The sequence below is a fragment of the Trachymyrmex cornetzi genome, unplaced genomic scaffold, assembly GCF_001594075.2.
Source record: "Trachymyrmex cornetzi isolate Tcor2-1 unplaced genomic scaffold, Tcor1.1 scaffold24, whole genome shotgun sequence".
In the NCBI taxonomy this organism is placed as follows: domain Eukaryota; kingdom Metazoa; phylum Arthropoda; class Insecta; order Hymenoptera; family Formicidae; genus Trachymyrmex; species Trachymyrmex cornetzi.
The window spans coordinates 674,866-701,068 of record NW_017297060.1 but is presented as its reverse complement, the minus strand read 5'-3'; the positions used below and the strand labels follow the sequence as shown (position 1 = coordinate 701,068).

General features: G+C 36.9%; 3 protein-coding genes across 8 annotated transcripts in view; all 3 read right to left on the bottom strand.

The window, feature by feature from the left end:
- Positions 1 to 393: 393 nt before the first annotated feature.
- On the bottom strand, positions 394 to 11,530 carry syd (JNK-interacting protein syd). Of its 4 annotated transcripts, none has more exons than XM_018507471.1 (19): positions 10,535 to 11,530; positions 9,082 to 9,416; positions 8,867 to 8,987; positions 7,993 to 8,400; positions 7,712 to 7,912; positions 7,602 to 7,637; positions 7,377 to 7,394; positions 6,967 to 7,024; positions 6,764 to 6,820; positions 6,351 to 6,686; positions 6,089 to 6,268; positions 4,460 to 4,664; positions 3,491 to 4,386; positions 3,163 to 3,382; positions 2,775 to 3,060; positions 2,508 to 2,705; positions 2,241 to 2,330; positions 2,000 to 2,060; positions 1,469 to 1,545 (listed from the first exon to the last, which is right to left on the bottom strand). In XM_018507471.1, the coding sequence occupies exons 2-19, from the start codon at positions 9,373 to 9,375 to the stop codon at positions 1,542 to 1,544; spliced, it is 3,669 nt and encodes a 1,222-aa protein (XP_018362973.1). In that variant the 5' UTR covers positions 9,376 to 9,416; positions 10,535 to 11,530; the 3' UTR covers positions 1,469 to 1,541. The 4 variants fall into 4 exon arrangements, with proteins under 4 accessions (XP_018362970.1, XP_018362971.1, XP_018362973.1 ...); XM_018507472.1 differs by having other exon boundaries at positions 2,000 to 2,057; XM_018507468.1 differs by lacking the exon at positions 2,000 to 2,060 and having other exon boundaries at positions 394 to 1,545.
- Positions 11,531 to 13,731: 2,201 nt separating this feature from the next.
- The window catches only part of mle (dosage compensation regulator mle), a 14,217-nt gene continuing 1,745 nt past the window's right edge, over positions 13,732 to 26,203 (bottom strand). Inside the window, exons 2-10 of one of the 3 annotated variants that reach the window (XM_018507558.1) lie at positions 19,730 to 19,850; positions 19,161 to 19,656; positions 18,404 to 18,450; positions 18,080 to 18,315; positions 16,269 to 17,940; positions 15,831 to 16,198; positions 15,486 to 15,755; positions 15,102 to 15,347; positions 13,732 to 14,489 (exon numbers count right to left, since the gene is read on the bottom strand). In XM_018507558.1, the coding sequence (XP_018363060.1) occupies positions 14,148 to 14,489; positions 15,102 to 15,347; positions 15,486 to 15,755; positions 15,831 to 16,198; positions 16,269 to 17,940; positions 18,080 to 18,315; positions 18,404 to 18,450; positions 19,161 to 19,656; positions 19,730 to 19,808 (3,756 nt within the window). In that variant the 5' untranslated portion in view covers positions 19,809 to 19,850 and the 3' untranslated portion in view covers positions 13,732 to 14,147. The other 2 variants (XM_018507557.1, XM_018507559.1) reach the window with 2 other exon arrangements.
- On the bottom strand, positions 22,744 to 25,040 carry LOC108761164 (protein regulator of cytokinesis 1). The gene is made up of 2 exons (XM_018507560.1): positions 24,894 to 25,040; positions 22,744 to 24,816 (listed from the first exon to the last, which is right to left on the bottom strand). Exon 2 carries the CDS (start codon positions 24,794 to 24,796, stop codon positions 22,865 to 22,867), a length of 1,932 nt encoding a protein of 643 aa, XP_018363062.1. The 5' UTR covers positions 24,797 to 24,816; positions 24,894 to 25,040; the 3' UTR covers positions 22,744 to 22,864.

Here is a 26,203-nt window from a genome sequence, read left to right as displayed (position 1 = left end):
CAAGAGCTAAAAGGAAAAAAGGAGCAAATATTCCTTTTCGAGGCATAATTCTCGTTGTAAATAATACAAATAACATGATCAGATCACCGTTCCACTTCTTTGGTAGCGTACTAAAGATGGAGCTAAATTTGAGAATAGAGGATACAGGTCTTATGTATTTGTAAAATAATTCTACTCGCCCGCGAAATAAATTAAATAACGGATCTATATAACGACGCTATAAACATCTTATTATTTACATCATTGGCGAGTTTCTCCTAATAATTGTGTAAACCGCTACGTTTCGCTGAGCACGATCTAACGATGCTTGATCAAGGGGACAGAAGAGAGGAATATATATTATATAATTATATATATATATATATATATATATATATATATATATCATTATTGTTATTATTACTATTATTTTATCGTTATGCTCGACACGATGTACGCGAATAAAATCAATTTTAGGTCTGGAAAATAATATACTCTCCGACAAAAAATTAATATTACGTTACGCCTAAGAATCTGCCTGAGTTTGCACGCACCTTACTGCATACTCTGCGTATTGCGTGTTAACGGCGACTGGGAAATATTCTCGCGACAGATACATAACGCGAAGTACTTCGAACAAATGTTTTATTGTAGCAATGTGGCAACGGCAGCTTCGAAACTTATCCCGTCTCGCGTTATAATATCGTCGCATTATCACAATGGTTAGTTGAAATAACGATACCTCACCGCCATTCATAATATGTGATATTCTAAAATGAACACTAGTCATGAGAAACTTTCCGGCACATGTCATTTAACAATTTGATCCTATGTACGCAGGCTTAAGTTAAGGAATGCGCGGCTCAACGAGAAGCGAGAGATGATTTAGCATCGAAGTTAAAATAGATCTGTTCTTTGTAACTGAACTAGTGTATACTTGTTTTACTTAAAATGAAATAGACATATATTTAAATTTGGCGAAAAAGCAAAAAAGTTTTAGTGAAGTCCAGTGTAACGACAAAGAACAGACCTAATGATTCCAGTTGCATCGACAAAATTCATAAACCCCCTGAAAATTTTGCCCGCATACATGCAAGAAATGTCATACACGATGAATTTGCCTCCGCTATGGAAGAATATCATGATAACTGATCCATGATGATTCAGAAAAACTCATGATTTGATATAATATCGTCTTCGTTCTGCTAATATGAAAAATCGTGATAATTACTTTTGGGAATTATTAATGTACTCTGCTACGATCGTTATATTAATATATCTAAGGTAGCACACATTAGTTTGCAGCGATGAGAATCGTTCGCTCGAATATCAATGATTCACAATCCATAATTCGATGATCCATCGACGACACATGTAATGCCGCGTTGCAAGCTAAATCATATAGCAAATCACGCTTATCCATCCCGTCCATAGGCTAGCCGTTGACTGGCATCGGTAAGGGACATTGCACTTGCCACACAATCAGGTGACTCTGTTCACCATGCTCTTCATTGCTGACTGCAGTATTTGATCGATCTATGCTTTCCTCCGTCTCCTCTCCATCACCTAGAAGATAATTAAAATACAAATGTTATTAGTAACAAATAGGTATACTTAAATGAAAGAAAACAGGCATAAGTCGCGTTTTCTACAAGATAATGCATGATAGATGGGAAAGCCCAACCCCCAGAGAATAAAATAAATGATATATTATCGTTTTTGAGAATATTAAATCCTTTTTTCGTATACTTGTTCTTGAACTTTGATATTTGCACATGTGTAAATATGCAAAGCAATCTGTAGAAATCTGAGATACCCCACAGTCATATGTATTTAATACGCACAAAGATTATAGAAATAATGTTGTTAGTCGAACTTTGTTCTACCGTGCAAGAGTGCGAAATTGTTCTGTTAGTGAAGGATGCACCGATTAATAGTGATATTTGTCAGGACAGAGAAATGCTCATTTAAATCGGGATAAAGAAATCGGCACACTTCTTGCTTCTCTCTGGGGGCATACCTGACCATCTGCCACACAATTAGGTGTGTTGCCACATCACTCTCGTCTTCAGCTTCATCTGCTAAAATTGCAATAACTTGTTAAACTCAAATTTATATCATAAATCTTTAATAAAATTTTCATATAACAAAAAATAATAAAAGTTATTTTATTTTTCATAATAAGTTCGCACTTTTTCAGAGTTTATTTAGGATTTATATAAAGACAACATACCTTGCAGTCATTACAAAAATTTACTTACCCACTCTGAAATCGATGTAACCCTCACCACCAGAGAGAACAAGCATCGCAGGTTGCGTTCCGTCCGTCACCGCGCTCTGACCACCATGACCTAGAAATAATTTGATTTAAAGTTATTATATACTTGCGCACCGATTATCGCGCTGACTCCTACTTCCCCTTACATTTTAGTCTTTATATTGTTAAAGTTATTAAACTTTTAAGAAAAAATCTCATTAAAAATTAATAATCAACATGTGTGAATAATACCGATCATCGCGAAACTCACCAGGTACAGCGACAAACATCTTTACAGCATCTCTGTGTCCGTGAAAACTGAGCTGCGCATGAGCCATGCTGCAATAAGGTACGAAACTTCCTGGTGTAACGCCTCGTTCTGACGCGAAGATTCTAACGCCGACTCCTGGTGCATCGCCTTTGTTGTTACCTGTCTGCGCTCTGGCTACCGCCATTGAACCACCCGCACCTAAAGCACCCAAATGTTAGAGAGTTAGCGAGTGTCATTAAGAGAATGTCATGCTAATTCTCCACTTACTTTCCGATAATGGTACTGAGATGATCACTCCGTTACCAGTACCAATCCACAGCCTATTTGAGGAAATAAGTAGAGCGGTGATGCGTACGAAGGAGAATCCAAGTTTTCCTGTACCGAGCATTTTACTGACGTACGGCTCTATATCAACGTCTTGGAGATGTTGATAGGTATGAGCGTGATAGAGTCTTAACGTCGAATCGAGCCTGATGCTGACCCACACACCATCACCTAGCCACGCTAACTGCCGCACTTGAGATTCTCTTCGAGGATGTGCGTCCACTGTACACTATAAAATAGGAATTTTAGTTTTATCAATTTATTAAACTTAATCTTTATTTTTGTAATACTAAGATACTACATCTTTTTAAATATTATTCTAATTCTATACCTCAAGCGTCATCGAAATAGGATCGATCACGTGAATCTTGTTTCTATAGCCACACCATACTGTTTTTCCGCTGACTGCAGTCATGCATCTAATAGAGTGTTGAGGGCTACCAAGTGTAATAACATGGTATTGAGACAAATCCCATTGTCCATCTATGCCTCTGCGGAATATCGTTACAGTTCCATCTGCTAAAGCGACCAAAACTCGGCCTTGCACATGTCTAATGAGAAGAAAGATTTCATTAATCTTTTATCAATAAAATTTTCTAATTAGGACCACAGCACCAAATCCTCGCTATGGTCTTTACAATCCAAAAAAAGCTACATACACAATAGCTAATGCTGCATCTCTGAGCTTCACAGAGTGTAAGCACATCGACCATTTAGCGACGGCTGAATGAACGAAAATTGCACCGTTTTGAGCTCCGAGCCACATGGTCGGTTGTATGGACGACATTTTTTCGATGGGAGTCTCTTCCACGACTTCCTCCTTCGCCTCCTCGTTCATGGTATCTTTATCATTCGATCTCAAAGATACTTCAGCGTTGCACCGTACGAAGTTTACCTTTCCTAAGTTTGCGGTTTCACTATCTATACTTTCTAGACTTTGCGGTTCGTTCGTGGAGTTCTGATCTGTTTCAGCAGATTTTTCAGTATTCTCATTTGCCTGATCCTCTGATTGATTATCAGATTCACTTTTATTTTTATCGACGGCAGTTTCAGTATCCTGATGATTCTTCTGGCCGTTTTGCTCGGTGTTCTCATTTCCGTTTGTAACATCCTCGCAGGCACCGTTGTTGTTCTCGCTATCGTTTATCGCGCCGTTCGAATTGCGGATCGAGTTCTCATTAGAGAATTGTGCGTAATCGCTTTCTTTGGCACCAGGTACACTCGCGATGCAGAGCAAGTGTCCTTGACAAACGTTGAACACCTCCAGAACGTCTGCCGGATTATTTGCATCTATTACTGTGACCTTGGACATCTTCTGGGTTGAGGTGCAAATCCAAACGAGCGAGCTAAGCTGTTGCTCCCATCGTTCTGCTTCTAGCCGTCGGTTTTCGCTCTCTTGAAGCTCCTTGTCCAAATGCTCGACAGCATCTTCAGCCTCCGTCTTTACGTTGCTTGTTTCCTGGGCCTCGGCCGCGTAGAATACACTTCCGCCGACCATGCATCCGCCATCACGCGTCTTACCGCTGCTCAGATTTACACCGGCACCGCACCAAATCTAATAAAAATGATGGTGACATTCACTCATCCTCATTTCTCTTCCTCAAGAAACAGGAGAATGTAACATGTACCTTCATGCCTGGCTCAGTTTCTTGCAGGGGTCGACAATACACTGGAACTGGGACAGGAGGTTGTCTGACGGGAGCGCTCGGCTTTCCCGGTAAACTCCACCCGTAAGCTTGCAAACGGCCATCCTCCTTTTTAACGTGCGCTCGGACTTGACGATACTGTTCTCTTCGCTCGCTTGCGCGTCTTGCTACAAGCTTTTCGGACGATCTGCAAAGACGACATGAGTGACATGTTAATCATCGTATGCTCACGAGTTTCAAGCAAGAAGGGAAAGATCGTTGCAACTTTTCTGAATTTAACAAAAGGTAAACTGTGATTGTTGACTGTCCGTCTGACCATCCATTTCACCATACACATCCTTTGACCATTTTGGTTCCATCTCCACTGATTCTCACAGTCGACAATAGTTTCATTCTTGTAAATTTATTGATATAGAGGATATGTTAGATACGGATATATCTATATAGGCTCTCTATTATACTTCTTAGAATCTGATGTTGAAGCGGAAAGTTAGAAGTAGAGCGGAACAGATTTACCTGCTGACCAATAAGCACCCCACCCGAAGCCAGAAAAACCAGGTATCTCTTGACAACGCCACGAGGGAGAGGCAAGGACGAAACCCGAACAACAACAAAAAGACCAAAAGCGCAGTAACAAGAGTGAAATAAAGGCCAAGTTTATAACGTAATCAAAACTTCATTTATTTATTTCAATCAATAATGATCGCATATTATTATTTTTTCCAGAAATTGTACAAATTCGTATTTACAAAATTATGTATATCTTTTTGTTCGAACATATTACTGTGAAAAATTGATCTATCTAATGGTTTAATTAGTGCAATTTTTGCACTTTTATGAGCAATATATACATCATCATAATATACAAACCAGGCTAAAACTTCCTAGTAAAACTTGATTAATGGGTGGTTTGATAAAGGAATTTAAAAATAGGATTCAAATATAGTTATTAAAATAAAAAAAGGAAAGAAGAATAATCTTGTTATGTTATAAAACTATACATTACTTATCATTTTGATAATATATATTCAGATCCAATAAAAGTTTCATCTTTAGATAGACTTTTCGAAAACCCAAAAAGATTACAGAATAAAGCGAAAACTTGTTAATACATATACATCAATGCTCCCAAACTCGGTAGGAAACAGGCTAAAATTATTCAGAAAAGACTCACGTCTTTTAGCGCAATTGAGACTAATATCGTGAATCGTGACAAAAGATTATGGATCCCAACTGACCAAAGAAGATTCTGCAAAGATGATGAATTGAGAAAGTCATACTAAATTTCTTTTCTGTAATTCAGCCCCACGTGAATAAAATAACATTACCTCATTCCTGTTCATCGTTATGATTTTGATAATAAAGAAGATTACACTTGCGCGTTGAATTGCAGCCTGTATATAACATTACCTATGTATTCGCGAGAAATATTCTCCTTGGAACAAAATGAACTCAGGCTTGTTAAATAATGATCAGATAGAAAGAAAGTATAAAATGACAAAGAAAATGAAAATAAGATCTAACTAATAAATTAAAATTAGGCGGGATTCGATGTGTCAAGTCGACGTAACATATCTACGTGCATGTAGTAAAATTTGATTGATTTCTCACATGGTGTCTCCTTGGTCGAGAAAGTCTTGACGACTTTTCAACGTACGTCTACGCATGGCGTCCAGGGGTGGTGCAGGGACGACTTGATTCGCCGGTGCACTGTACCGCACGTGCGGTAATGTGTGTGTGGAACGCACTAACGTCCCTCGATCCGCCGGGCCTGTGAAAAGGTTGCTAAAACTGAAACAAAAACGAACAGATTAATCCTCTTCCAGTTAATTTCCTCTTTGTTTTCGTTTGATGGATATGTGTTGATACATACAACTTCCACACTGAACCTTTCCCACCCGAGATGCTGGAAGGATCGGTCTTGCTGGCTCTAATCATTTCTGTCCACCTGACAGCCTCTTGGAGTTCCATAAACCGTTCCTTATATTGATTTCGTTCCATGAGCACTCTTGCCATCTCCACGCGTGTAAATCGCTTCCTTTGAGACAGAGGTACATCCTCTTCGTCATCGCTCTTCGTCGCTTTAGCTGCCGCTTCTGCTTCTTCCTTAACCTTCTTCAATTCTTCCTCTAAGGCGGCAATTCGTTGCCGCAATCGCTCACGCGCCTGCTGTAAACCTCGAACCTCTTCTCGTAATATTTCTTGCTCACTAGAATGTTAGAGTTTCTAATAATATCTAAAAGTTATATCGGTGCTGTAATAAAAAAGAATTTAGTAATGATCTACCTCGTTAATTCATCCACTTTAACAATTAGATCATCCTTGACAACGTTAAGTGCATTTCTATAAGAAAATATATAATGTTAGACTATAGTACATAATAAAGATATTACTTTTTCAGGATTGAGAAATAAACTGTAATTATAGTTATTTTTAGAAAATAACTTTCCCGATCTTCTTGTACTTTATTAATAAAATGAAAAACTTACTTTGTAGCTAGCAATTCATTGTTCTCCATAATAAGGTTTTCTACTTCTTTCCCCATGCCTGTAAAAAAATAGATTAAAATATAACAAGATAGTTATACAACTTTTCTTCTATAAACCAAAATACATTATACTTGAATATCGTTTGTTAAGATTTATATTAAGATTAATAAATTTGATATTTAATCTCTATTTTTTTACTATGTTACATGCATAGCAGTTAATTAAGAGAAATAAGAAGTACTGTGTCTATTGTAATTAGAAGTTCTGATTTTTATTCATAAATAATGTTATATGGAAAGCATGTCAAGAATGACTGTACCATTAATAGATCTGATGTTAATTATTTTAAAAATATATATACACATTGTGTATATCATACGAAAAGATATTATTAATAGCATATATCTTACCGAAGAAGTTGTCATTGACTGCATTTGATGGTAAGTTAGTGTCATGCATCGCATGTTGGAAATACGACGCGAGCCAGCATAGGATGACAAACAATGAAATACAATACAAAGATAATATAAGTTAAAAAAATTGTTAATTCAAAAGATAGATGAAAATATGAACGAATATGACATGAATGAATATATGTACATATCGCAAAAATTGTGAATTTATATCAAACATACCTGACGAAGCATATTCTCCAGGATGTACCAAACTTCCTAAAAATATAAATATACCAATTTAGTTTTCCAAAGAAAAATCAAGCTTTAACATATTCCCGTAAATATATTACCGGTAATATCTGCGCCCTCGTCCATTTCGCCCAGCGCATCAGCATCTTGAAAACTTAATTCTTGATACAACGTATTACCACTTCGTTGTTCTCTTTCAGTCCTACTTCTACCACTTGGCGTAGTCGCTAACTTCTCTATATTTGCGGTCGGCGTCGTTGGCGTTATTAAAGTTGGCGGGACTTCCGTTTCTGGACTTTCGTCTGTAAAAATATATTCCTAACTTAAAATCTCATATTTCAAATAGGAATTTACAAGATTTATTATTAAATATGCAACGTACGTCTAGATATAGCTGTAGTCTTATTCTCTTGTACTGGTTGATCAGTTAATTGGCTTTTGTCGGATGTTTCGATAGCAGCCTCGCTGCTACTATCCAACATTTCGGTTCTCAAGTTAACGACATTTGGTACAATATCCTCTTGAACATCTTCGGCATTTATACTAGCCTCCAAACTCTGAAAGCCATAACTAAGCGGCCCGGAACTACGTGACATATGAGCAAGTCCAAGGGAAGGTAACCGCGATGGTGCACGGCTGGTAGATACACTCTCTAATCTTTCTGTACTACCAACCAACATTTTGGTCCTCTCCATATAATCGACATGGGTCTTGAATAATTCCGTATATCTATCGTGCAGTCGGGAATACTCGCGTTTCAATTCAGCTTCCTTCTCCTCGAGCCGACCAACTAAAAAAATATATAAATGTTTATTAATGGTAAACGTAATCTGTATATACGAAGCAATTTTGGACATGGACTAGACATTATAGAACAAGCTTCACATGTTCGGGTAGTAAACATATGATATTTAACACAAGCAAGAAATCAGTTTAATGATTTAAATAACAAACATTAGAACAACGTAAAAAAAATATATGATTATACATATCTATTACAAAGTGTCAGATGATAAATCTTTATAACAGCATCCTGAATAAAATCATATATGAAATATGAGAATGACTGAAAAAATAATTAATGAACAAAGGACAATAAAAAATGCATAGTAAACCTATGTTCCTCTCTCACTACAAGAGAGTGATATACAAGAATGAATATAAATAACATAAAATGCAAAAAACAAAATCTTCTACTCTACTGTAAAGGGAAGAACTGTGAACAGGTAGACTGGAAACGTCAATGGCATTTGTACCGTGATCATGAGAATTCTTAGTCTTCAGTTCCAGCATTCTTACGATAGATTCCAAGCTATCAATTTTCGACAGAAGTTCCTTTCTCTCATCCTCGGAAACATCTTCCAGTTCGAGAAGTTTCTGATATAAACATATTCAAATTATATTACAATATAAATGTATTATTCATATATCAAAAATTTTTAAGGTAACTTATTTAAAAAAAAGTAATTACCTGATCTGATGCTTTTCTCAATTGCTTCTCCCTTTCGTACTGCGTGACAAGCTGTTCATTATCTTCTCTTAATAGCTCTAGTTCAACTTCACGTTCTTGATTCTCGGTATATGATATATCCAAACATTCTAACACATTGACTAGCAGAGGCATCAAGTCTTTCACTACATCCTCATCGTATCTCGCTATCATCTTTTCGAACTCTTGATAGATGCTGCCTGCCAAAGACTGCACTTTCTCTGACATGACAACATGGCTATCCTCATGCGTGCCGTAGACCGTTTCTTGATCCATTTTGACCAGTGTTTTGTATATCTATCTATTTATCTATATACCTGTAGTAGTAATACAGAAAAATATAGTATTATACAACAATTTGCAATAGATTAAAAGAGCAAATTCATTATTGTTAGCTCAGTTCTACGTATATTAGCAAGATTCAGTAATAACATGTTCTATTTCCATAGAGTTCTATTACCGACACATTAGCAGTATCTAATTGTTCCAAGTACTTTATGAATATATTCAAAATGTGATAATAGTTTAGTCAATTTGTTGAAGTTTTACAAAGTATCTGCCATAAATTTTGTTAAGTAAACAAAATATCAGGAAAAATTTAACAAAATTTATTAATAAAATATGATAACAGACTGAATACAGAAGCAACATGGGCCATTTCATAGTCATGAGATGATATATATTTCATAGCTAGGGAATGAGATTTTGTTTGAATGAGATTTCTGCTGACAGTTTACTGTTAGATTATGTCGGTAAACTTTGCTAAAACATGAGTTGAATATGATTGCAGTTGACTCCAATATTCTGTTGAAATCTGGGTAAAGCAGAGTCATGTAATTTGTAATTATTCAAATGAAACATATCATTTAAATAATTACGGGATGACAAATTCTGCTTGATTTCTACGATCAATCTGTCATTACACTCTTTTGTTAGATTTCTGCTGACATTGACAAAATTTGTAGTGAATACTTTGCAAAATCTGTTTTCGACAGATTTAGCTATCTGGAAGTATATCTCAGTAATTTGCCTGCAGATTCAAATAGAATATTACAGCAAGTTGACAGCTATATTAAGCTTATGTTTTACCAATCTGCTACAATCTGACAGCAAATTTCCAATGGAAACCAAACAGAATCATGTCATTCCATAATTCCATTTAAATATAATAATTTAATTTAAATGATTACAGAACAACAGAATTCTGTTTGGTTTCTGCTGGCAATTTGCTGACAGACGTTAGAAAAACACGAGTTTAATGCAGACATAGTTGACATCAATCTACTACAATATTCTGTTCAAGTCTGCTAGCAAATAGCTGGTATGTTGCTAACATTTTGCTTCCTAAGGAAATATCATTTCTATATCTGAAGACACCTCGTAGCATCTGGCAAAACAACACGATATAGAAGAATGATTAATTGCACTACTCAACTCTTTGGACTCGATACAGTTACGTTGCACTTTTCACAGCCAGTTAAACGGATCCTGGGCCACGGGACGTCGTCGAAGGCGTTAAAGGGCGCAAAGGGGTGCGCGTCTCCGAACGTGGACCATCAAGCGCGTTGGTCGGCGCGTCGTCGTCCATTCGCCGGACCTGCGAAAGGCCGGAAAAACAGCTCGGTAGCGGTTCACCGCGATCGACGTTCGTCGGCGGGCCGAACGTCAGGCGCATAACTCCGCTTATAACCTCCTGTGTGCGACTCCGTCCGGGATGTCGCGCGAGAGCAGCCTCGTGTCGTTTCGCTGCGCGAGGATCAGCGAACGGCGACTCGACGAGCGGTCGGCGCGGTGTCTCATCGCATTATCTGCGCGTCGCCGTTCTCTTTTCTCTTTCCTGTCACGGCGTCTCTCCCCGTCTCTCGTCGTCGACCAGTCGTGGACTCACCTTGTCCACCTCGTGCGCCACTCACGAGCCGCACGCGCGCACGTACGGGATCCGATCGCTGACGGTCGCGCGTGACGTCTCGCAACCACCGCCGTGGGAGATTACGCTTTTTTTTCTTCCTTCTATTCTTCTCTTCGAGTCCTTCGCGAACATTCGGCGTGACAGTCGCACGACACGATGAACGGCCAACTCACTGTCTCTGTCTCTCTCTCTCTTTCTTTCCGCGTAATAAATCAACACAAAATTTGGAGCACAACTGTCAAACGACGACGACAGGACACTAGGACAGAATTAGTTGGAACCAGTCTTTATACCCCGCGAATTCTTCTAGTTGTTTCTTGCCATCCAGCGATTTGCTGTCCCCTTCGACCCCGATTGCAACGTGTTCGGAAATAGATGCCCGACATCCCCGTCCGCGACGATCAGCGACGACGTTGCCTTCGCCTACTCTCGGTTCACTTCCGTTAGGTGGCCGTGGCGTCATTCGACGGCAACCATCGCGCTCGGACAGACGGTTGATAGCGCGTTTTATCATTGACTGACACGAATGGATATGAATCTACGTGGCGCAACTGGGCACAACCACGATCGGCCGACCGATCACGCCGTCGCACTGATAGCGAGAGATCTCTATCGATTAAAAATCTTTTTTTTGCCACGAAGATGTACGAGCGAATTAAAAAAAACAGGAATGATTTTTTATTGATCTAATACTACTTGAAAGCATTCTAAACAAAAGAGTTCGATGAGTTCATAGCAATTTATTTATCACCATATCGTATACAATAATAATTTAAAGAATATTGCAAGAGCTTGCAGAACATATTTTACCTTCTTCCTCTACAACAGAAAATATGAAGAGACAAAGATGTTTTCGTATGATGAGAGTATCATATGATAAAAGTTGAGAGAAAAAACCAAGTATTATATGAAAACGAATTACACTGTGATTCTATACTGTATTACATGTTCAATACAATGTCATCGCATTATACTATTATATAATAGTATATATTATCATAGCAGTTACGGTATATATAACTATTATACTAGTATAGAATAATATTTAGATGCGTCCTGCTTATCGAACCAAACCTCGAATCAAATCTAAAGACGAGCTTCGTGCTAAAACTCTTGAGTATCACATGTATATTTGAAGCCATAATGCTAGAAATTGATCTAAAATCTTAGATAAAGTAAGTTATTAGTCGCAATAATCACATGACTAAATTGTTCTAATGGAATTTGTTAATTCTTTCTCTATTTGAGATTTCAGTCTGATTTCAGAGCTAGAGCACTGTGAACATAAAGCTTTACCACGTAAAATACACAGGATGCTTGAATACCAAGAAAGATAGAAAGATACTTGTGTCACTAAATGGAAGCATCCACAATTGAAATCACTGTTATACTGCTGATCTAAGTAGCGGGCGAAAAGAGTTCATTTCACACCCGCCCTAACACAGAAGTCTACACAAGTGTTTACTTTTTCTTCTTGAGATTCCCCTGTTTGGACTTCCGACCCAATATATAGGATCATAACTTCATGAATTTGAAATTTGGACCAAGATCCTGTGCCTCCGAGGGATAAAGGTTCCTCGATTAACTCAATCTTATTTTCTTCAGTGCGATGCTTACAGAGTCAATGCAAGCTCCTAAAGTTCCGAAGAACCACTCAACCGAGGTGGACGTGTTCCCTCTCGTCTCGGGTGTTGCGTCACCTCGACTATATTTTTGAAAAGCGTTGCCGGCTTGGACTGTGCCGTCGTATTCAATTTCGATAGTCCCTTTATCCGTCTTGGCGTGCGGCCGTGCGGCGTGGAAGCGTCGTAGCTGCAGACGTCCAGTGTTTGAAGGGGCGCCCCACCATTTTGATTGCATCATCCTTTATTTTACTCGCCCGGTTCGAGGTGGCCGGTGCATCGCACTCCCAATTACGATTCGATTCAATTTACGTAGACCTCAATGGTCCAGTATCAGCCTGCGTAGGCTGCGAGGCCAATAACAAGAAGAAGAAGAATGCAAGCTCCTCGCATAAACGAGGATATAAGTGTTTACTACGAGTAGATTTTGGGATTCTACAAAGAAATATCACGTTTCCATACATCCTAGAAAACGTGAACTGACTATTAATCTCTTAGGATTTGCTTCGAAAAATAGGTGCCAAGAATTAAAAAAAAAACAATAGAAACTAGAGTATAGATCGCGGAAATGTTTGTGACGCTCATGAAGTTTAACTCGCAGCTCGTCTTTAAGTTCGGTTCAATAATTCGGTTGCATCTTTGTAGTATATATACTATTATATAATATGTCAATATAATATCCAACCTAAACCTACGATACATGAGGGACTCAACTTCTGTCTAGAATTATGGTAATAGTGACGAAATTGTATTGTTCAATTTAGGTTTCTTTCTTCAAGTATTTTCTCTTCACATGACGATACTTTTCATTTTGACAAAAATGCTATTGCCTGCAAGATAGATGTCTTTAACCTGATTGGAACCATCAACTTCTGCATACACATACATTTGAGTGTTTAGTGAAAATATGTTGAACTTGCAACATTGTAAAATTTTTGAAGGCTAAGGCTGGATTTTTATTTGACGCTAGACGCTCATTTTCAGCGTCAAAACAGGTCACGTGATCAAAATTGACGAATACCAAGCATCAATTTTGATCACGTGACCTGTTTTGACGCTGAAAATGAGCGTCTAGCGTCAGATGAAAATCCAGCTTTAATCTCTTTTTCAGTCGAACTTTTATGATAGCATTGTTCGAGCCAACACATTCAACTCATTCTATATTGCCGCTATTATTTTATAATTACAATATGTCTCGCTTCCATTCTATACCAAACGGAATTTCCTAATTGTTACGAGACGGGAATTCGGCACTCCACCGTTTCTTGGAGAAATAAAAAATTCCAGATAAAAATTGAACCACCCATGCAATTAAATAATTCAATCTAATATAGTGCTGATTTCTAATTCTGAACAGTAACTTAAAGTATCACCTTTGTCAATCAAAGTTAAAAAAAGAAGGCAATACACTAAGATACTTTCATATCAAGACTTCAGATCAATGTCTAGAATTATAAATCCTGAACTGCATTCTGAAGCAACAGCATACTGTAATTACAGTTATCGTAAATAAAATGTTAATTAAAGTAACGTCCGCGATTGCCATTATTATTCCAGTTTCCACCTCGACCGCGTGAATTGCCCATGGTATATCCCCTGTTGTAACTTCCTCTGTTGTAACCACCGCTGTGGTTATCATTAAAGCCGCTACTATTCCCACCGTAAGACTCATTATTTGAGACTGGACCGCGGTAACCTGCACCTCCCCGCATCAATTTTGGAGGAGTGTTAAAGTTGCCGCGAAAGCCAGTTACATGTCCCCTGGGGGGTCGCGCTGATTGAAAACCACCACCGGTTATCGGCTCCAATTCGTGACGACAAGCATTCATGCTGCATAATGCCTTAATCACGCTCAATATCTGAAAGGAAAAAAAAAAATTATCAATAGCGTCGAACATTCCAAAACGTCCTCTCCAAAGAAAATTTTACTTGATATAATATACGTTTTTGAAACGTAATCCAAGATATTGTCGTTTACCAAATATCGCGGAAAAAGATTGAGAAAAGAAGAGACAGAAGAAGAAAACTATTTTTTTTAAGTTTAATAAAAGAGATATGAAATTAATGCACAAAAGATCTCATTTTTGTAAAATAAAGTTCTATATAAAAATAGCAGCAAAATTAAAACAAAATTCTAGTTAATGGTTTCAATACAAAATTTTTTTTTATTTAATTAATTTTATATTTTATTCCATTAAAAAATATTTTTTGTTTATTCAAAAATTTTTCCAATCTTTTAAGAACTCTGGATCTTACCGAAGACTCCTAGTCATAAAATATTTATATTTTAATATATTTTTTGCAAAAATGTTTATTATGTATTTTTTCGTTTCCGACATTATAATCTGAGATTAGTAATGGCCAGAAGTTTCAATACAAAATTTAATAGAAGAATGACAAATCTTTTATGTTAATTTGATATACAATATATACATACATGTACAAATTAAAATTTCAAGTTTGATTTATACCTTTTCTTCAGTCGGACTCAATTCTAGAATCGTTTCTGGATCCTTGGATGCTCTAACTACAAGACTTTCTAAAGCTGGTCTCAGAGCAACGATAGCTGCTGCATGTTGCGGATCCATATCCAAGTTGATCCAGTTGTCCAGTTTAATCACGCCATCCACGTATTCTACTTTTCGTGACCCAAACAGTAAGAGATGTATAGGCGACACCATAGTCATTTGCTTGCAAGATACAGCTCTCGTGCGAATCTAATAAAACAAGATGGAGAGTTATCGAAGCGTGTGAGAGAGAAAGAAATGTTCATATTATCCACACAGCACGCATATCCAAAATTAAAACATAAAATATCTTATATCTCAATTTTGGATATTGTGCTGTCTAAATACCTTTTCACCAAACACGAAAAACGGGAATGGAAAGTTTTGTTCGAAGTTGCTGCAATTCACCGATGTCTTATGAATCAGCGCAGCCTTGGATTCTGTGGTGAGAACTTTCCGCTTCTCCTTATGATAGCACACATTGGGGTACAGACCCATGCACAACAGCGCAGTGATGGTGTCGAGACGCGGATCCGCACCCGCTTGATAATTTAGTGGCATGGGACACAGAGTCTCCTCGGGAAAACCAGCGCTTTGCAATAGCGCTTGTAGTTGATTCTGCATATATGGAATAATAAGTCATTATCACGAGTATATAAGGATATATGCTAGCCACATCGCAATTCTACCGACCTTAGCTTCCCAGGTAATTCGTAAAGTTGGTAGACTCAGGCTCTTTGAATCACAGAACGTCTGTTCTGCCCATTCGCCACCTGTTCTCGCTTCTTCCCATGCTTGAAAAGCATGAAACATTGCGACATGGTCACTAAATCTAGCACCGGCAAACCACTTTTGCTGAGCAGTCAGCCTTTTCACATCTGGACCCATGTTGTATACCTCAGGGAAAGTGGTACTATTTGCGGCCATCGTCGAGAGCGCGTCGCCCACACGAAACATACATCCTAGGATCATCATTTTTCCCAACCGCGGTTCTATAGGTAAACGCGCCAAAATCTTGCCAAGAGGCGTTAATTCATCGTTTTTATCCAAGCACTTCATTTCTGCGTGCATAAAAATACAAAGTCTTAGAAATCAATTGATTATAGGAAAAGAAAAAGATAAAAGGCATACCTCTTAATACAACTTCCGCTTCAATCACGGCATCAATGGGAGGCGGCTCAATTGCCTTCGATAAGAATTGACCGATATTGCCTAATCTTAATAGCTTGATACTCAACGCCAATTCGTGCAGAGGCGTCCTGAACATTTCTGGTGTCATGTGTTCGTCCATCTTATTGAATCGGGCTTTTGAGCATAGATGGAAACAGAAGCCAGGCCTAACACGACCCGCTCTACCCTTGCGTTGTTCGAGATTCGTTTTACTGGCCCAAACAGTTGCGTAATTAGTCATATTATTGTGCGAAGTGAATAACTTCATTTTGGCCTTGCAAGAATCTATAACGTAGACGACATCGTTGATCGTGATTGAAGTTTCTGCAATATTTGTGGACAAAATAATCTTCGTTACAAATGACGGGACAGGATCAAAAACTTTACGCTGATCTTCTCTCGGTAATTGCGAGTGTAGTGGGATAATGAGATAAGACGATCCGCCAAAGAGAGAGTGTTGCTGAAGGTGTTTCATCAACGCGAATATCAAATTCCATCCAGGGAGGAAAATCAGCACAGCACCTGGAATATCCTGTCTTTTAACATACATAAGTAGCGCTTCTATTAACTCAAAGCTTATCTCTTTCTCCGTCAGCTGTCCCATAGCGTTCTTTGTTTCAACAGAATAATTATTGCCGATGACTTTATTCAGATTTTCTTCTGGTTCTGCGTCCGGTATTGGCAAATCGTCTGATTCCTTAGATTTACGTTTCCCGGAATTTGTAGGTGGAAAAAAATTCGTCAGCTGTATACAGTCCTCCAAGAAATATTGCTGAACGGGATACGCTCTGCCAGGAATCTCCACCACAGGACACTTGTTAAAATACTCGCTGAACAATGTTGTATCAATTGTAGCAGACATAAGGATGATTCTGAGATCGGGATAGAGATGGATCATATCTCTGAGCACCACCATAATGAAATCTGAATTGACATCTCGCTCATGGATCTCATCAACTATAACGTGCGATACGCCTCTAAGGCCACCCTCTAGCTTTCTCAAGAGTACACCAATAGTGCAAAACATTATACTGGCATAGGGTCTCGGTAAGTACGACTCAAACCTCACGGAATATCCAACTGATTGTCCCAAAGCCTCGCATCTTTCGGCGGCGACTCGGTCAGCCACGGATACAGCGGAGATTCTTCTGGGTTGAGTGACAACTATACTGCAATATGCACCTTGACCGGATGCGATATAATCGTCCAGAATGAACTGGCAAACCTGCGTTGTCTTACCACATCCCGTATTTCCACGTATGATAATGATTGGATTTTCGTTAATTGCATTCATGATCTCGCTTTTTTTGTTGAAAACGGGCAGAGTTGATCTTTCTTTGGTGCTTGCCTGCAAATTGGAGTCCTGCTGCAGTTTTTCTCGCTGTTCGTTCATTAAATCTTCTGACAACTGATCCAGAGATGTTGTTGCCAGCGGTCCCTCATCTATATTACATCCAGTCCATGGGTTCCAATTTGGCTGAGGTGGTGACCAGCTTACGACACCGGCAGGTTGCGGTACGGAAGATATGAAATCGTCCAAAACTTGATTCGTTAGCAAAGATACACCAGTAGTTGATGTATCTTTTTCGTCTTTCGATGTAGTTGTATTATCATCTTCTGTTGCAACCGATGACTAGATTTTGAATATTTTATATTTTATTATAAATCTAATTAGATATTTTGATACATTTCTACAGATGTGTGTGTGTGTGTGTGTGTGTGTGTGTGTGTGTGTGTGTGTGTAAAATAAGGATAATCAATATAATTAATACCTGTTTAATATCAATTGGTTTTATATCTAAACTCGTTAAAACGTCGTGAATCTGACTCTCCAGTTCCGGTGAAATTTTGACAGGATAAGGTCTCATCTGTTCAGTATCCTTATTCTTTTTTAATGTACCACTAAATGCTTCAATTACACCTAGATGATATAGTTGGCGAACAATAGATAAAGCACAGCTTTTTGACGCTGTTTGTTTGTTTGATCCAGTTTCACGGCCAGTTATAGCTGAAGTATTAAAATATTAAGAGAATTATTACATTCTTATGTAATATGGTTAAATGTATTTAAATAAATATAATAGAAATAAACATACTTCGTCCAAGTTGTTTAATATAAAGTGACATTTCTGCCATAAAACTCCTGTGAAAAATAATTTCTGTTATAGATATTATAAAATATATTATACATTATTAATACAATTAATAATTAAGGGAACAATGTGAAAGAAACATACATAATCAACACAATTTGAATGTACAAAAATATTTTAAATAACTAAATAAGATATTTACTGTACATTGAGAACATTATTAATATAAATTAAAAAATGATTTTTGTATATTAATTTTACTTATTGAAAAATCAATATAAGTTATTTTATTTTCAATAATTTCTTATAAAATTTGTCAAAATAGTGGCATGTAAAATAATTAAATTTATTTTTTGTGATAAACATCTATATCAAAGGTAAACTTTTTGTTTCAATCATTCCCTCAATTAATTACAATGTATAATGACTCACCATTTGAAGATGTCACAGATGACCACATTGGAGTACATTGAAGAAAGTTTCTTTATGTAGTTGCACCAAAACCATTATTAAATCATTTTAATAAAAGTTTTGGTTTAACGCATTTATCATTTGTGCAGAAGAGAGTCATCGTCGACTCTCTTGCACCAGCTTTAGATGTAAGTGAGCAATATACTCCAAAATGGCCTTGTTAAATCTCAAATGGTACAACAATCAGCAAGCAATTGTTCATAACAATAAAACATATAAATTGAACTATGCACTGCATTGCAATGCCATTCCAATGTTCTAGAAAAAGTCCATTTGCAAGACTCCATACCTCGTATGATCCGGACCGACCGGAGTATATTTGTAATCTGCATTAATTTTGTTAGTTTGCATAAACTGATGTAGCTTGGACTTGGCATTTTCTATCGTCCAGTTCCCGTGTATCCCAGAGTTCACGTCAACGTCCTCAGCATCTTCCACTTTCTTTTGATCAGCCAGCCTATCCATGTACGTATAATTACTTTGGCCACGTTCATTGTACGGCCTATATGCTTGACCAATGTCATTCGGTCCCATGCCTCCTTGAAACACTGATTTTATTGGTGTGGAAACACCTTCGTTCTTAATAGCATCCGGTGTCATCGTCGGTATCCCAGCATCTTTAGGTACATCGCTTGAATTCACGCGATTTGTACGTACTAAATAGTTGACATAATCTCTCGCAGCATTTCCTTGCGCGTCCTTCTTGTTAGTCGAATTTCCTGCACCGACATAGTCGAAGCCAGGTATTCGTAGTTCGCAGAGGAAACGTTGCCTATGCTTCGGTCCTGCGAAACGTAAATAATCCATATAATCCATTTCGACTAATTTGAACGAAATAAAATCGACAGATATACTTACCTGTCGGTCTAACATCAAATTGCGGTTCTTTGCCATTCTTCGCACACCACTGGTGGAAGAAGGATTTTATATCGCCCATTTTTCGAACCTTCCGTTACTATTCCCAGGTGTTAACGTTCTTCTGTCGTATGTGAAGGAATAGTAAATGTTAATAAAGTAACCGTCTCGTATTTCCGCTTATATTTCTAAAAGAGCGATGATAAAAGACTAGACACGAAAACCAGCAAAATGTCGAGAAAGTTAATTGAACCTAACCTAACATAGGAAGCGATCCACTTACGTTGCAAATGCTTCGTTGACCAATCAGGAGAAAGGACTTTATGAAATGACCAATCAAAGAATACCAAAGCATTTGGAAATTGGAACGTGAAGTGGATCTAGATGGTACAAAATGCGAAATACGTGGTCTGTTTTCTGTTCCTGCACTAGCTGTTCTAAAACTCTCTTTCTCGCTTTAAACATATATCAAACGTGAAATCAAACAAATGTTTTCAATGCTTGTACATTAATTTTCACCCATGACATTGTACAGCAATGTCCGAATTTTACAATAATAATAATAATGAATAAAAAAATAAATATAAAAAGAAATATTATTTTATTAAATGTTCGATATACAACTCATCTGTGTTTCCAATGTTTTTATATTAATTTTCATTTACAACATTGTACGGCAATGTCCGAATTTTATAAATAAATATACAGAATGATGTTTTTTGATTAAATAAAACAAATTGATGCGTGGTCTCAAACTTTCTTCGTCAGATGTAAAAGCCTTAGACTCCTCGGTTACCGCGCTTCTTGCTTTACCCCGGATTTACAATAGATTTTTAAGCCTTAAGCCATAAGGAATGGACGAATCACGATCAAATATTCTCCTCGCATTTGACTATAGTTGGTCCATTTCTTACGAATTAAAGCTTAAAACACCTATTGTAGATCCAAACTTACTCCTATTTATTCACAGTACTTACCGCGCAGCAAGTCGATTGCCCAACTCCACACGCAAATATCTCTTAAACAAGGGCCCATGCACCCAAACCCTTTTACACTGGTTATAGATTCTAAAGTGCACCACAGACATCTTTCAATTGCAATTTGTCAATGTCATATGAAAACGTGACTAATCTAATCTAATCTTATGTATCTTAAATGATTGTTTATGAAAATATAAATTTACTGTTTTAATTAAATATCATACTTGAATAGTTTTAATTAATTTTTACGTATTTTTATTGTTCTTTTTTTTTAGTGAAAAAATACATATTAATTTAACAATTCAAAATTTTTATAGTTCAAAAATTGTTAGATATGTATTGACTATAATTAATTTTAGTTAATTGTTCATTCTAATGTTACTGCGGCAAGTAATAACACAAGTTTTGTTAAGAGACGAAATTTTTACAGTTTAATGAAATACATTTTTTAAATAATCCTCTTAAAAATATAATTGTTTAATACATTTCGAAAGTTATATTAGGAATTAAGTTTACGTACATCATAAGAGTATTTACGTTACAAATGTGCAAAGATCTTATCAAGTCTTTTCCATACGTTACAAAAACATGATTCGCACTTACAAGTATTTTAAAATTTATTAAGAAATGAAAAATTACGAATTAACAAAAAACATAAGTTTTTTTATAGACTCCTTAAATTAAAACAATTTAGAAAAAACATATAACATAAAGTACAGGCAGTAGGAGTCAACGCTGGTTATCAATTAGCGCAATTCTTCTTAACATTAAAAATATAAACCTTGACTTTAAATGTTTCCACTCATGGTTTAAGTCTTCATTAGCAATCTTTTCCCCTATCGTTCAAATAGTTTATGTTATATGTTTTTTCTAAATTATAAAGAAATATTTGTACAACACAGACTTATTAATAAAACGTAGATATGTGCGACAATAATAAAACCTACGATCTACTTAATATACTACAGCTGCGAATAAAAATTGCATCGAACTACACTTCTGTTCGGTGAAAGGAAAGTTATTTTTTATAAACAATGCTCTTTTTTTTTCCTTTTAACGAGTCGTTTATTAACTTAAACTAATCTACTGTACTTTCAACTATGTTGGAAGCAATTTAATAGATTTTTGCATTCCAATATCACCAAGCAGTAACATATATCAATTCCTATTTGTACTGTATTTTACATATGATAAAATTTGAGATTCGAATCTTTAGCACGATTGGAAAAACGAATTTCGTAAAAATTTGTCAGATCATTCTCACAAGCGACAAAGTTTACTATGTTATTAATCTACAAAGTAAACAGGCTCATGAGATGCCTACAAGCAAAATTATATTGTTTAATAACATATTATAACATATAATGAGCAATAACAAGTAGTAATTAATATACATTCAATTTATTATTATACTCATACAATAGACTTTTTAACTTACTTATTTAATTTTTTACTTAACAAGTAAAACTCTCACCAACGTTCTATCTTTTTCCAAGTACTGTCTATCAATGCTAACATGACCTTTGTAAGAAAAATGACCATACACATTTCAGAGATAGGTATAAATCATACATTTAAAAATTGTCCACAAATTGTATTAATTTTCATGACTTGTTTATGTGAATAAATTGATATAAATATTACAAAGTGAGGAAGACTAAGGGATCTATTCTGTAACTCTTAACGACTCTAACGATCATTAAATTGTCGTTGTGCAGCTTTTTTACTGTATACAAAATCTGCGCAATGACACTGAAACGATATCGTTGCAGTCGTTAAAAATTACAGAATAGAACTCTAAGTCAATACATTTTTTACTTACATATATATAATTATTAAAGGACTCTTAAAATACCGAAAATTAAAATATTCCAAAAGGGTTTGAAAGTAACAGTTCAATAAATGTGCATAAATTTTCAACTAGTTTTATGTATTTTATATAATATAATTCATATTAAGTTATATCATTACAAACTCCCGAACATTTCAGTTGTATTCATCCTCAACGAAATCACAATTTTATTATTATACGGTTATGACAATAAACTGAATGTATGTTAATTACTACTTATTATTGCTCGGTATAGGCCATTAAACAATGTAGTTTTGCTTTATTATGTCATAATATAAAAAAATATATACATTATTTCAATCTCGTTTAAAAGATGAAAGGCAAGTTACTCGGGGCCGTCGCTAGTTTCGGTGTGTTAATGACTCTGGGGCTGTGTGGTGTTTTGCGTGCAGAGAGAGGAGTGTAAGATGATGTTGTTGTGGCAGAAAGATGTTTCCTCAATGGTTTCATAGGCGTTCGTACTGGCGTCTTGTTGATATTGAGTCTATTAGTACTCCTTAGTATCTGTTCTGGCAACATTGAGCTGTGCAATTCCTCTCTGTCCGTCATATGGCCCTGAAACTGATTATATGTCGTATCTATGATGCTATTAATAGGTGACTGTGAGTCCTTTCTTTTTTGTCCACCTTTGGAAGATCTGCCTGATTTCTGACCAATCTTTGGAAGTCTTCCGCTCCTTCTGATCTTGGATACAGTGATAGTAGGCTTATTCTTGTCATTGTTTTTATTTCTACGTTTTAACGATGAATTGGGAGATGGGCTGAACAGTTTGCGTTTCGATAACCCTAGTGCTGGCCCTCTGTGAATGCTCAACATACCTGGCGTTCGCTTAGAACTATTTAAAGGCGATTTCTTAATTGATTTATCTTTTGCCTCTTTCCTTGCCTTCTTCTTCGACTCCCTCTCGAGAGTGACACTTTCCCAACTCTCTGCTAAAACATTTTCCAACGATGTGCCATAAATAGTAAACATCTGATTATTAGTAGTCTCGTAATTCTTGATCAATTTCCTCAATTCTGCTTCTATTTTGGGTAACTTCCTTTGTATAGCATTGCGCTCTTTTTCTTCCGTCAACAATTGGCCCCCGCGATTGTGATAGCGATCAGGATTGTTTGCTCGCTGAAGCAAATCCTTAATTTTCGTTATCAAATTTTCGCGTTGTTCTAGAAGCTCAAATATCGTTCGATTATCGTTATAAAATTTGCGCAGTCTTTCCACTTCTAACTCATGCAACGACAACAGATCCTCTGTGAATGTGTTAGAAAAAAATGGTGCAAATGTGTTTCTTTCTGCTTCACAGTATTTGCATAAGTCCCATAAATTCTGTAGTTCATATCTGATCTGTGTGACGTATTTGAGAATATTTTCTTTTCTTTTTTCCTTACAACGCTTTATTTCTGCCGCAAGAGCATTTACAGAATTAGTATTGTACCCAGGATGTCTTTCAAGGAATGATTGACGAACATCGTCAGGTTCGTCGAGATATTTCCATAATGCCAATAAATCTTCCTTCATTTTTTCAACGTAGCACTTTGTATCTTCTATCTGCATACTTAATTCATCCGTGTACTCTTTCAGTTTTGTCATATTGTTCGTACTCAGCACAAACTCCTCAGGATTGTTGCAGACTAACTCTATAAATGGAGAAGATGGAGATATTTCCAAATCATTCATCATTTTGATTATAGAACGACGTATATCCATAAAAACATTCTCCAAATGTGTCTTCTCAGTCTCTTGCTTTTGTAGATAAAGTTTAAAACTCTCAAGATCTTGCTCCGTAGGTACAACATCCTCGACTATGTTTAATGCTTTGCAGCCGAGCTTCTTGCAAATTCCTTGTTCCTTCGATAATAATTCCTTGAGGATTACAATACGCTCTTTTTTCATGCACTCTAAATTTTGTAAATCTGTTTGAAGAATTTGTTCAACTTTGCACAAAGGAACGTGATTATACGTTTTGGGTATCACCTCCATTTGTAATTCTGCATACAATGACGTTGTTTGCTTGAGGAGATCCTGTATGTTAGCAAACAACAGTTGCTGCTTTGACTGTGCCTCGGCGACCATGTCGTTTAACAATTCCTTTATATGACTATGCGCTTGGTCATAGTACGTCGATCGCATATCCCTGGTGCATCCAATGCCTTCCCAGGTTTTCTGCAGCACGTCGAATGCCTGTTCGAGTTCCTTGACTATTTTTTGCACGACAGGCTTCCACTCTGGTTGATCGGCCATTATTTCTATCTCTTTATTTTCTTCGAGAAAGAATAATATCCAAGTTAGGAATACGCCTCAATACGTTGTTATAATTTGTGCATCGTCGCATACATACCTCAATCTCTAGAAAATGTCAACCTATTGCACGAAAGAAATTCACACGCGTCACTTTCCTCAGGAAACGACGCCACAGTAAACCAAGTAAACGCATACGCATTCCGTTAGCTTTTTGAATTTAAACGGTCTATATGCGAGCTTTGCTGAGTTTGCTTGATGGCGTTGCTGTAGCAGCACCGAAGCGTTCCGAAGTTCATAAAAAGTTGTACATACGTTGAAAAGAACAGGGAGTCGATTAAGCTGAATTCACACTGCGTACGGTATCCAGTAGAATTTGGCTGCGTTCAGCAGAAAAAGCAATTGACCTTTGCAATTGACCCTGTTCTTTTTAGCCGAACTTCTTGCACGGTTTATCATGTTTCTTTTTCTCTCCAACGTGAAGAGAAATGGAAAAAAAAGAATCACGCAAGAACTTTAGTTAAAAAGAACAGACCCCTTGTTAGGTCTGTTTTTTATTGTTACACTTTCTGAACTGGTATATCCAAGAATTTTACAACAGTTGCAAAGCTACTTTTTCTGCTGAACGCAGCTATTGATGTATTCTTCCAAATCTAAAGCCTTGTGTCCACGATGCTAGAAATCGGTCCGAGAACTCGGATGAAGAAAGAATTGACCAATTGCAATGGTCATGTGATCAAATTGTTCAAATGTGATTTGTTAATTTTTTCTCTGTCCGAGATCTTGGACCGATTTCTAGCATCGTGGACACAAGGCTTAATAGCGTTTTCGGCCCGGCCGGGTTTGCATCAACCTGGGTTGGATTAATGGCGTTTTGGACTGTCCTATTGGTAGAGCGTGTGACGTCAACCAATAGGAAAGATTAATCCAACCCAGATTGGTGCAAACCCGATCGGGCCGAAAACGCTATAAAATTCTGATTAGATGATTTAAAAGATTACATTAATAACAGCGAGTACTTAGTTGTTAAATTCGCTGAATGCGACCAATGAAATTTCTGTCTTTTCGCACGTGACAATATAAAGCCTGCGGCACACGATGCTTGTTTTCCTGTTTGGCAAGCTTCTAATCCAGCTAGCAATCCAGTAGGAAAACAAGCATCGTGTGCCGCCGGCTTAAATCTGGGGCTTGATTATGGATTTTGAAAGAAGGTGAAAATTACAAAAGTGAGCAAATGTTACTAGGTATTAACCAATTAAATTATCAATACTCTAGTGAATTTGCTCACTTCTGTAATTTTCACCTTATTTGAAGATACACAATCAACCCCCAGAACTTTTATTGGATATCACTCGTCGAGTCGTCGCATCCAATGTGCAAATTGCAATAGTCAAGTCTAAAGGCCCGTCT

Bases quoted from the DNA above. Each gene is read 5' to 3' on its own strand.
- LOC108761164 (XM_018507560.1), bottom strand. From the start codon at position 24,796: ATGGCCGATCAACCAGAGTGGAAGCCTGTCGTGCAAAAAATAGTCAAG.
- syd (XM_018507468.1), bottom strand. From the start codon at position 9,375: ATGGATCAAGAAACGGTCTACGGCACGCATGAGGATAGCCATGTTGTC. The intron at 8,401-8,866 runs GTACAAATGCCA...ATATTTTTTTAG, and splicing joins TAAGAATTCTCATGATCACG to TTGGTCGGCTCGAGGAGAAG. The intron at 6,687-6,763 runs GTAGATCATTAC...CTAACATTCTAG, and splicing joins AAAGTGGATGAATTAACGAG to TGAGCAAGAAATATTACGAG.